A 13150-nucleotide genomic window follows, 5' to 3' on the forward strand; every position below is an offset into this window, starting at 1 on the left:
CCAGGCATGGTGGCGCCTGTAGTCCTAGGTACTCAGGAGGCTAAGGCAGGGGAACTGCTTGAATCCGGGAGGTGGAGGTTGCAGTGAGCCGAGATCGTGCCACTGCACTCCAGCCTGGCGACAGAGCAAGACTCTGTCTCAAAAAAAAAAAAAAAAAAAAAATTAAATGTCAAATCTCACTATGCGCACAGAAGCAAAACTACTTAACAAAATTTTCGTAAGTCAAATTCAGTATCTCATTTTAAAAAATCACATTATTGCAAATATCATTTACTTCAAATTTTACACTACTCTGAAATCTTTTTCGGTGCACTATAACAAATTAGCATATTTCATTTGCTTACTCATTTATTATGTTCCTTATACATTAGTAATGAAATTTATCTTATACATTGCTTAATGTATAAAAATTATAAATTATTAATATTATTTTGAGACAGAGTCTCACTCTGTCACCAGGCTGGAGTGCAGTGGCGCAATCTTGGCTCACTGCAACCTCTGCCTCCTGGGTTCAAGCGATTCCCCGGCCTCAGCCTCCTGAGGAGCTGGGACTACAGGCGCACGCCAACATGCTCGGCTAATTTTTGCATTTTTAGTAGAGACGGGGTTTTACCATGTTGGCCAGGATGGTCTCGATCTCTTGACCTTGTGATCTGCCCGCCTCAGCCTCCCAAAGTGCTGGGATTACAGGCGTGAGCCACCACACCTGTCTAAATTATATTTTTAGGCTTAATGTATAAGGAACATAAATTATTAATAAGCATACGAAATATGCTGAATCTCTTAAGTAATCAAGGAAGTACAACTTAACACAGTAACACCTTATTTCTCAAGCATGCAACTAGTAAGAATTTAAAATAGCTACAATATCAAGTATTTGCTAAAAATATGGTGAGAGAGAACATCTACTGTACAAAGATAATGTAAACTTCTAAAAAAGTTTTTTAACAAGGCAATCTGGTGCTACCAATCAAAATGTCAAATGTGCATACCACCTGACCTAGCAATCCCAATGGTAGGAATCTATTCTAAAGAAAAACTCACACATGTATGTATAGAAGACAGAACTGTAAGCACAGTTAATTCCACATCAAGAGCAGCAAATGTGTAAGACAGGAGCATCCTGTTACATCACATTGCAAGCAAGCTATAAAAGACTATTAAGGCTTCATTAAAGGTTTCAGAAGCCAATCTCATTCTGATCCCACTGGCGAAAGATATAATAATTTGAGCATCAATAAAATGTTGAAAGGACTGAAACACATCAAACAAGTTTTAAGTCCATGAGTTCAAACTGATTCTCCCCCAAAACTAGTCACTCTTATTTTGAAAACTGGTAAATACAACCAAAGAATAAAGCATTTATCCTGTCCTTCCAGTGTGAACTGCACCCCTGAGTAACTAACAAGTAAACAGAAATATTTTTCTTCACAGAAGTATTCCAGTCACTATAAGCAAGGAGGAATGATTGAACTGAGGTATCATCATTTTACAACCCTTAGTAAATGATATATCAAGACACTGAGCACAAATAGCTGGTTAACCAGAAAACTGGACATTAGCCTTCTTATAGATGGCCTATGAACCTGGCCTATGAAGTAGTCCCACACCATCCCCTTCCACAGTCAACACTGACTTTGATCAAGCCTCTATATCTAACAACCAATTTACAAAATCCAAGTGAGAGAGAAACATGTTAAACTACACCACAAGAAGAAATCAGCAAAATCCAGGTTTCTTCCACCCGGGGACAAAAGAAAATGAAAGAGGGAAACTCTCCACATTGAGAGATTTAAAAGATATACCTGAATTTAAATTTTTTTTAAATGCCAAAACTAAACTAAGGTGTTTAGGGGTACACATTTGGGTCATAAAACTACAAAGGAAAGCAAGGAAGCATTTGCCATAAAAATAAGAACACTAGAAAAACACAGCAAACTGGATATATAAATGGCTTAAAAAAGACAAAGCCCTCTCTACCTGCAAAAGAATAAAAGTTTTAAAAATATGTCAATATTCATCTATTGAATTCAGAAATCACATTAAGAATATACTTCTAAGAAATACAGATAGGTCCAAGATTTGACCTATTACTGTGATTAATTTATATAACAAAAATGAAAAGAGCTATTTCTAACAAAAATATAGTAACAAACTATGGAGGCATTAATATAACTAAATATTGAATAGTCATTTAAAAATAAGAGCCGAGATTTAGAAAACTGAAATAATACAATGAAATTAATTATAGGTATATCCGATGACTCATTAATTTCACTGCAATGTAGATCCCTAAAAGAAATGTGTGAACATATGTACCAAAATCCTTATGAAAGAATACTCAAAGCAGCATTATTCATATATAGTCAAAAAGGAGAAACACCACAAATGTCCACTAAGTGATGAATGAACAAAGTGTGGTACAACCATGTAACAGAATACTATTTAACTATAATAAGAAATTAAGTGTTGATACATGCTATAACATGAATGAATGAATGTTAAAAGATTAGGCTAGGTGAAAGATATCACAAAAGACATATATACATGTTATGTGATCTCATTTATAGGAACCTTTCAGAATAGACAAATCCATAAAGACAGAAAGTAGACTAGTAGTACAGGGGTGGGGGTCAGGGGGAATTGGAATAAATGCTAATTGGTTCAGGGCTTCTTTGGAGGGTGAGAAAAATGTCCTAAAATTAAGTAGTGGTGATGACTGCACAACTCTGTGAAAATATTCAAAATCACTGAATAAAACAATAAAAAAAAATAAGTCAGTCACTTTGACAAGTTTTCCCAAAAAGTCAAACATTTTACACACATAAATATAACGGTGCATGGAATGTTGTTCTTTACCAAGAGAGATAAACATATAAAGGCCACAATTATAATCGGATTTACTTTTTCAATTGTACTATGTTTCACTATTGGTTTGCTTCCTCAGATCCATTATCCCAATTACCTTAATAATCAGCAGATTTTCTTCTATCTCAATTAACACTTTATAAAGGTTCGCAGGGCAGAATTAAAGACCAAAGACTATCGATCTAGGAAATAACTAGAAATGGCAATCTACTACTATGAAAGCCATTTAAAGCTAAAAAGGAAACAAATACTTTATTGCAATTATTCTTTAATCAGATAAATTATCATGGTATACAGACCAGGTATGGTGGCTCATGCCTGTAATCCCAGCACTTTGGGAGGCCAAGGCAGGCAGATCACTTGAGGTCAAGAGTTTGAGACCAGCCTGGTCAACATGGTGAGACCCTATCTCTCTACTAAAAATACAAAAATTAGCCAGGAATGGTGGTGAGCGCCTGTAATACCAGCTACTCAGGAGGTTGAGGCAAGAGAATCACTTGAATCCAGGAGGCGGAGGTTGCAATGAGCCAAGATCATGCCACTGCACTCCAGCCGGGGTGACAGAGGGCAACTCCGTCTCAAGGAAAAAGAAAAATTATCATAGTATAGAATCTATCTTAAAAGTTTTAGTTTCACTGTACATATCAGAATTTCTATTCACTGCCTATAATTTTTAAAAAGGTGGGAAGAGAGCAGGAATGAGGATCAACCTTATAAAAAAGCAACAACAGTAATGAGCTTCTAAATAACATGGTCAAAAGTGGGTTTTTTTTGGAGGGGTCAGGGGGGCCTGAACTGCCTTCCACAAGCAAGGTATCAAACTCCCAGATCATTTAAGCATTCTGAACAAGAACTGGCATATACATATCTTACTCATGACACTTGTTCAAAGACATTTGCAGACTTAGTTACTAGTATAAAAAAAAAATTTCAGAGAAGCTGGTGAGAAATATAATAGGAAAGAAGTCAAAGGCCAGGTGCGGTGGTTCATGTCTGTAATCCCAAAACTTTGGGAGGATGAGGCAGGCGGCTCACTTGAAGTCAGGAGTTTGAGACGAGCACCGCCAACATGGCAAAACCCCATCTACTAAAAATGAAAAAATTAGCCAGGAGTGGTGGCAGGCACCTGTAGTCCCAGCTATTCAGGAAACTGAGGCAGGAGAACTGCTTGAACCTGGGAAGGGGAGAATACAGTGAGCAGAGATTGTCACACTACACTCTAGCCTGGGCAATAGAGCGATTCTTCATCTCAAAACAAAAAAGAATGAACGCAAATCAGAACCACAAATTCCTTAACCCACAGTCAAGTAAAAGGCAAACTTAGGTACAATCTCTTCTTTTTTTTTTTGAGATGGAGTCTCACTCTGTTGCCCAGGCTGGAGTACAATAGTGCGATCTCAGCTCACTGCAACCTCTGTCTCCTGGGTTCAAGCGATTCTCCTGCCTCAGTCTCCCAAGTAGCTGGGAATACAGGTGCATACCACCAGGCCAGCTAATCTTTTGCATTTTTAGTAGAGACAGGTTTTCACATGTTAGCCAAGATGATCTCAATCTCCTGACCTCATGACCTCGTGATCCACCTGCCTCAGCCTCCCAAAGTGCTGGGATTACAGGTGTGAGCCACTGCACCTGGCCACATGAACTTCTAATATTAATATGTATATATCCTTCCAGTTGATTCAATGAATTTACTATGTTCCTACTATGTAAATCACAAGAATAAGTGGGTATGAAATAATGGCATATTGGTATTCAAGCTAATTCTTTATAAAAGAATTAAGAAGAAAAAGTTGCAAGTAATACTTGCTTCCATACACCAATTTAAGTATTACATGTCGTATCTACGTGGACATACTGTTTAGGAACATTAAACAAATGTTTTGAATAAGATTGCATAAAAATAACTTCACTGTTACTATGTAAATGAAGCATAAGACTTGACACAAAAATCAACTCATAAATAATAAAGCACTCATTTAAAAAAGGAAATAAACTTATAAAAGTTAGTATGCTTACCTGAACCACCCAGGGGCTGTTGGCAAACGCCATAATATCTCTTTCTTCCCAAAAAAAGGCAGAATCTGATCTTTTTATCATTTCAAACTTACTAAGAAGCTTCATAGCATAAACTTTCTGTGATGCCTTATGACGAACCTGTTGATTTTTTGAAATACAAAAATTAGTACTTTCATTTTATGAGAGAAAGGTAAACAGATCATACTATAATGTTATTAAAGACTTCAGTTATAAAAATGATCCTTAGCTGATAAAAAGTAAAAGCAAAACATTTTTAATGAAAGAAACAAAGGAGAACATTTAATACTGAGCAAATCTGTTCTTTTAGCAAATATTTATTGAAAGGTTATATGTGCCAGACTTACAGTAGGCAATGGGGATTAAACAGTGAATCAAACACAGAAATCCTTGCCTTCGTTGGGTTTATATTCTAGTGCTGAGAAGTAGGTGATAAATGTTAAAAACAGTATGTAAGATAGTAATAAGTGAGATGGAGCAAAAGCATAGCACAGAGAATGGAATATGGAATATGCTGGCAGTCGTAGGGGACGGTGAGCTGAAAGTTTAGGTAGATTGATCAGAGTAGACCTCATTGAGAAGGCAGGATTTGAACAGGGATTTAAGGAAAAGAAGGACTGAGCCAGCTACAGGAGGTGATTCCAGGAAGAGGGAACATGCAAAGATGATATGGGAACTTGCTAGGGGGTTTTAAGCAGAGGAGCTTCATTTCAACTAAATGAAGCTAAATTCATGAAGCTTCATTCTCTCATGTTAATTAAGCTAACCAATTTTAAGAATGAGGTGTTGTTAAATAAGAAACTTACAAGATATGTCTACTGAAGAAAAACATTTATGTAAGTAGTTTGAAACATCAATGTACACATATCCCTCAATATCTGCCCATAAGAACCCAATAAATTTAGATATCAAGGAATACCTATGATTTTAAGTCACTCTTATTTCTCTTTAGGTACCCTACTTAAAAGGTTTTTTTTAAGGACAAAAAATACTACCAACGATGAGGTCATCTGATCAATTCCTATGTTTCCAATTAGACTGCAAATTCCATAAGGGCAAGAAGATTGTCTATTTTTGACCATCCTTTTAATTTCAAGAACACAGAAAACTGTCCACCACAGAGCCAATAAATATTTAATGAAGGATTATAACAGTTAACATTTATTGGATAAGTAATAAGTAACAACTGCTAACCCTTATACTTGGGTGTCTAGCAGGATGCCTAAAAATGAAACTCTTAATCTTCACCCCTGAATTTATTCCTCCTACAGTTCTTCCCCATTTCAGTAAATGACAGCCTCATCCTTCTAGTTGCTTTAGCTAAAAAAAAAAACCTTTGGCACCTCTTTTTCTCTCAAACAGCTTATCAAATTTATCAGCAAATCTTGTCAGTTCTACTTTCAAGTTGTTTCAGAATCCAACCATTTCTAACTAACTCCACTGATACCACCCTAGTTCAACATCTTTTATTTCAATTACCAACTTGTTTCCCTGCCGTCACTCTCTGCTATCCATAGCCTAGTCATCCATCTAGAACATAAACCATTTCTTGTCACTCCTCTGCTTAAAACCCCCTTACAGCTTCCCATATCATCTGTGCGCGTTCTCTCTGCCTGGAATCACCTTCTGTAGCTGGCTCAGTCCTTCTTTTCCTTAAATCCCTGTTCAAATCCTGCCTTCTCAATGAGGTCTACTCTGATCAATCTACCTAAACTTTCAGCTCACTGTCCCCTTCTGCTGCCAGCATATTCCATATTCCATTCTCTGTGCTATGCTTTTGCTCCATTGCACTTATTAACATCTTACATCCTATTTTTAATGTATTTATCACCTTAGCACTAGAATATAAACCCAATGAAGGCAAGCATTTCTGTGTCTGGTTCACTGTTTAATCCCTGTTGCCTAGTATAATGTCTGGCACATATAACCTTTCAATAAATATTTGCTGAAAGAACAGATTTACTGAGTAAGTGTACTCAGCATGTGGCAGGCACTGCGTGTTTTAATACACGTATTATCTTACTTAATCCTCATTCTCTGTGAGGTATTATTTCCCCATATTACAAATGGGAAATCTGAGACAGGGAGACATTAAACTGCCTGAGGGCTATATAGATAATAAGCAGAATTAACTCAAGATGGATTAAACTCTTAAACCTAAGACCCAAAACCATAAAAATACTAGAAGAAAACCTAGGCAATACCATTCAGGACATAGGCATGGGTAAAGACTTCATAACTACAACACCAAAAGCAATGGCAACAAAAGCCAAAATTGACAAATGGGATCTAATTAAACTAAAGAGCTTCTGCACAGCACAAGAAACTAGCATCAGAGTGAACAAGCAACCTAGGGAATGGGAGAAAAATTTTGCAATCTATCTATCTGAGAAAGGGCTCATATCCAGAATCTACAAGGATCTTAAACAAATGTACAAGAAAAAAACAACCCCATCAAAAAGTGAGTGAAGGATATGAACAGACACTTCTCAAAAGAAGACACTTTTGTGGCCAACAAACATATGAGAAAAAGCTCATCATCATCGGTCAATAGAGAAATGCAAATCAAAGCCACAATGAGATAACATCTCAGGCCAGTTAGAATGGTGATCATTAAAAAGTCAGGAAACAATAGATGTTGGAGAGGATGTGGAGAAACAAGAATGCTTTTACATTGTTGGAGGGAGTGTAAATTAATTCAACCATTGTGGAAGACAGTGTGGCGATTCCTCAAGGATATAGAACCAGAAATAACATTAGACCTAGTAATCTCATTACTGGGTATACAACCAAAGGATTATATACCATTCTACTATAAAGACACATGCACACGTATGTTTATTGCAGCACTGTTCACAATAGCAAAGACTTGGAATGAACCCAAATGCCCATTAATGATAGACTGGATAAAGAAAATGTGGCATATATATACCATAAAATACGATGCAGCCATAAAAAAGGTTGAATTCATGTCCTTTGCAGGGACATGGATAAGCTGGAAACCAACATTCTCAGCAAACTAACACAGGAAACAGAAAACCAAACACTGCAGGTTCTCACTTGTAAGTGGGAGTTGAACAATGAGAACACATGGACACAGGGAGGGGAACGTCTCACACCAGGGCCTGTCGGTGGGTGAGGGCCTAGGGGAGGGTTAGCATTAGAAGAAATACCTAATGTAGATGACAGGTTGATGGGTACAGCAAATCACCATGGCACATGTATACCTATGTAACCAATGTGCATGTTCTGCACATGTATCCCAGAAATAAAAGTATATTAAAAAAAAAAAAGATTTAAAGGTAATCTGCAGGCAGAATCTATGCTATTTTCCAGCTGGTGCTCCTTTTTACGAAGAAGTATGCCAGTTTTTGTACAACAAATTATATTGTTACCCTACTAAGGGTTGGAAGAAAAGATGATGATAAGATATCAAGCTCCTGACTATTGTCTACAGGGTCCTAAATGATCTAGCCTACGTCCATCTTGCCAACTTAAATCTTCTCATTTTCTTCCCCTTGTTCAAACTTCAGACACACTTATCTTCTCTCAGTTCCTCTAATATAACGAAACTTTACTCAGGATCTTTCTGGATATTGTAAAGGTATTTAAAAACTCATCATAGTACCTAATTCCCCTCTCCCACAAGGACACTACTTCCTTATCCATTCAGTTTAAATATAAAACTCCTCAAAGAAGCTTCTCTGACCACCCTAACTACAGCAGGAACTCACTGTTCTCAACCTTAGAGCCCTATTTGTTTTATTCCTGGCAGATGCCATAATTTGTTATTTTTGATGTTGTTTCTTTGTATTTATTGCTTGTCTCCCATAGTGGAATGTAAATTCAACAAGGATGGGGATTATGCACGCCTATTTTGTTCTCCATTATATCCCTAGTGCCAAGTACAATGCCAGCAATGGCAATAAAACAGGCACTCACTAAATATTTAATGACTAAATATCTGCAAAAATTTATTTTACTTCTGGTCACACCATAAATTCCAGTTTTAAAAAACATTTAGCAGGTAATATTTATAGTTATCTTTTGTCAAACACTATCCACATGTAGAGTCAATACGTATATTGATGACAAAAAAGTAAACCAAAGATATGCTTGGGTCTTCCCCACAGGAAACAGAGAAGAATCACTTATGAGATACTCTATACAATGCAATAAAATTTTACAAAATCATAAAATGCTATGCCTCTTCTGATACACACAAAGTTTTGTTCCCCCTCCAATAAAACCTAGGTACAAAATTTTATTTGGGGAGTGAATTTGAACAAGTCACCAATGGAAAATACAGGTAAGTCCTAGGATGACACAATAAATTTGCATATTTATCACTCAGATTCATGCACTTCTGGCTATGACGAAGTAACTGGTACTAGTTAGCCCTCCCATTATAAACAACCATCAAAAGTGACAAAACACATGAGGCAACTATATTCAGGTTTCATAAAATAAACACAAGACTATAAATCCCAAGAGAAGAGAAACTCACCAAGTCAACACCGTAATTGCCCAGAAACGCTGACAAAAGTCAGTATTGCAACCAGTGTACAGCATGTGATTGCATGGTTCTGCTGAGTTGAGGAGGCGGAGATTAGAGTTTAAGACAAACAAAGCAGCTAAATTATTCTGGGCAGGCAACTGGAAAGTAAGGAGAGAGAGATCCCTAGAAGTCACATGCGTGTACTTGGCTAAAGGCTGGGCTACCCAGAGAGAAAGTAGCTCAGATTTACTAGAGAGCAACTGTTTTGGGATTATAGTAAAACAGAAACACTAGAGGTTAAGTGGCATTGGAAGAATAAAGGATTTCAAGACAAGTAAAAGTAGAGTAGGCCAGGCGTGGTGGCTCATGCCTGTAATCCCAGCACTTTGGGAAGCTGAGGCAGAAGGATTGCTTGAGCCGAAGAGTTGGAGACAGCCTGGGCAACACAGTCAGACTGTGTCTCTTAAAAAAAAAAAGGGTAGAGAAACCTTGCTAATTTGTGACATTCAGCTGACACATCTTATCAGAAAGAACCAGGCTCTAGTAAGACCTACTCTAGCACTAACCTTAAAAAACCTGACATTAAACCCTAAAAGATCCAAAGGGAAACACAGTTTGGAGGTTGCCTCCTACAAATTTAAAAGAACTTGGGAAACATCTTGATCTTTCCACACAACTATGGTTACAAAGTGTAAAACTAACCCTACACAAGTTAAGGATGAACAGCAAGTAACTGGACAGCCTATCAGATTAAAAATCAATAGTATTCAAAGAAAAATCACAAAAATCCAGTCTTCACTATACGTCCACAAGGTACAGTACATAATTTAAAAATTACTAGTCAAAAAGGAAAATGTGACTCATCATCAAGAAAAAAGCAGTCAATAGAAAATGGCCCCAAAAGATGTCAGATTCAACTGATAAATACTTTAAAATAGCTCTTATAAATATGTTCAAAGAACTAAGGGAAAATATATTGAAGAAAAAAAAGAAAATACAGTCTTAATGAGGGAATAAAAGTAAGTTATCAACAGAAAAATGGAAACTAGGCCAGGTACAGTGGCTCACGCCTGTAGATCTCAGCACTTTGGGAGGCCAAAGCAGGCAGATCACTAGAGGTCAGGAGTTTGAGACCAGCCTGGTCAACATGGTGAAACTCCATCTCTACTAAAAATGCAAAAATTAGCTGGGAGTGGTGGCATGCACCTGTATCCCAGCTCCTCAGGAGGCTGAGGCAGGAAAAATTGCTTGAACCTGGGAGGCAGAGGTTGCAGTGAGCTGAGATGGTGTCACTGCACTCCATGCACTCCAGCCTGGGTGAGAGAGCAAGACTCCATCTCCAAAAAAAAACAAGGGAAGTATAAGGAAGTCAGTGAATTTGAACACAAATCAATCTGATAAATAAAAACAAAATGAATAAATGAAAATGAAGAGACTGTTTCTGTTTTAATCATTTTTAATCAATCTCATAAAGACAAAATGAATAAATGAAAATGAAAACTGTCTGGCCGGGCACGGTGGCTCACGCCTGTAATCCTAGCACTTTGGGAGGCCGAGACGGGTGGATCACGAGGTCAAGAGATCGAGACCATCCTGGTCAACATGGTGAAACCCCGTTTCTACTCAAAAATACAAAAATTAGCTGGGCATGGTGGCGAACGCCTGTAGTCCCAGCTACTCGGGAGGCTGAGGCAGGAGAACTGCTTGAACCCAGGAGACGGAGGTTGCGGTAAGCTGAGATCACGCCATTGCACTCCAGCCTGGGTAACAAGAGCGAAACTCCGTCTCAAAAAAAAAAAAAAACTGTTTGTTTTAATCAGTATTTATATTTTCTGTTAATTGGAGTAATCCATTTATAATTACCCACATTTTAGACTGTTTAAAATGGTACTGAAATCCCATTTTTCAATACCATTTTAAACAGTCTAAAATATGGGTAATTATATATGGATTAAATACTCCAATTAACAGAAATTATAAAAACTGATTAAAAAGCAATTATAGTTCATATATATAATGATTATATATTGATACAGCTTGGATTTGTGTCGCCACCCAAATTTCAGGTCACACTGTAATCCCCAGTGTTAGAGGAAGGGCCTAGTGGGAGGTGACTGGATCATGGGGAGGGACTTCCCCCTTGATGTTCTCCTGATAGTGAGTTCTCATGAGATCTGGTGTTAAAAATGTGTGGCATCTCTTTCTTTGTTATCTTTCTTCTTCTCTGGTCACGTAAGACGTGCTTGCTTCCCTTTTGCCTTCTGCTATGATTGTAAGTTTCCTGAGGCCTCCCCAGCCACGTTTCCTGTACAGCCTGCAGAACTGTGAGTCAATTAAACCTCTTTTATGAATTATCCAGTCTTTCAGGTAGTTCTTTATAGCAATGTGAGAACGGACTAATACATGAATCTAATATACATATTATATATACTATATATGAATATATACATAACAGTTATATAGTTTAATTATGAGACCAATGAGATGAAAACAAATAGAGAAAGATATACCATGCAAATAACAAGGATAAGAAAGTTGGCATATAAATAATAAAGTAGACTTCAAGGCAAAGAGTATTTATAAGAGATAAAGAAGGTAATTCAGATAAAAGGGGTAATTCATTACAGAGGCATAACAATTCTAATTATGTATCCATTTTTAATAAATTAGCTTGAAAATTAGTAACACAAAAACTAACAGAACTAAGAAAGAAAAAGACAAATCTGTAGCTTCAGTTGGAAATGTTAATACCCCATGGCCTTAGTTTAGGTTGTACAGAGGTTGAATTATGCTCCGAGGTCACCCCAACTAAAATTTTGAATGCAGGGATAGTAGGCTACAGCATCTCAGTATCCGATAGAACAAACAAAAATCAGTATGGATATAAAGAAAATACAGTCCAAAATGAAATCTGCCTAAGCAAATTATAATTACAAAGATTCTATTAATAGATTATATCATTTCTCATTTTAAAATATTTTGAAATTTGGGAAGTTAGTCTAGGCAGCTACAGCAGTGGCCGCAGCACAGGGGCTGGTAAGCACTAGGCAGCGAGAGCCTCACGGCAGAGGAAGAAAGTGACCAAGAGGCTGAATGCCTCGGAAAAGAGCTCGTGGCCATTGTGGAGTCCCCCCACAGGTCCCTGTGGGGCTTACAGCCGTAGGCGGCGGCAGTGGCCGGTTCAGCAGTCGAGATTACTGCGGACACTTCTGTCAAGTGGTTGAAGATTATGATGGAAGATGGCGGGTTCCTTTGCCACAGTTTCAGGTTCTTCAGAATGCACTTTTTTGTTTTACAACAGCCAGTGGATCACTCCCAGATGAATGTGAGCACATACATGTTTTGAGTAGCCTTGCTGTGAGTTTGAGTTGCTGCTGCTGTTTGGAAGAGATGAGTTTTATGAAGGGCCCTTAAAGGATATTCTTGGATCATTCCAGGAATACCAGAATCACCTCTACAGATATAGAAAAGTGAATCTGGAACTGGTGACTCCAGTCATTAGAGATGGTGGCCTGTGGGAAGATCCAGTGTTGAAAGTTGTCTGTCCTTAAAGCTCAGCCAGTATCTCAGGAGATAGGTACTTCAGGAGATACAAAATCAAACCAACTTTTGTAAAAGCAAATACACTTTCATTTACTAACAAGAGCAGTAATCATGATTTTTCTTCATTTTATAATACTAAATAATGGAGTGATATATTTTCAAGTGAAAAGTGTTTGTTTTTCTAACCTGGTCCACAGTAATTTCTGA

At 37.5% G+C, this 13150-nt stretch overlaps 1 protein-coding gene across 1 annotated transcript in view; it reads right to left on the reverse strand.

Moving 5' to 3' along the window:
• ROCK2 (Rho associated coiled-coil containing protein kinase 2) overlaps positions 1-13150 on the reverse strand; it is a 151440-nt gene that overhangs the window by 61231 nt on the left and 77059 nt on the right. Inside the window, exon 4 of the mRNA XM_012438823.3 lies at positions 4885-5022. Within this exon, the coding sequence (XP_012294246.2) occupies positions 4885-5022 (138 nt within the window). The remainder of the gene's footprint in view (positions 1-4884; positions 5023-13150) is intronic.

This window comes from Aotus nancymaae, unplaced genomic scaffold (genome assembly GCF_030222135.1).
Source record: "Aotus nancymaae isolate 86718 unplaced genomic scaffold, 86718_ANA_hifiasm-v0.15.2.pri h1tg000057l, whole genome shotgun sequence".
Classification (NCBI taxonomy): Eukaryota; Metazoa; Chordata; class Mammalia; order Primates; family Aotidae; genus Aotus; species Aotus nancymaae.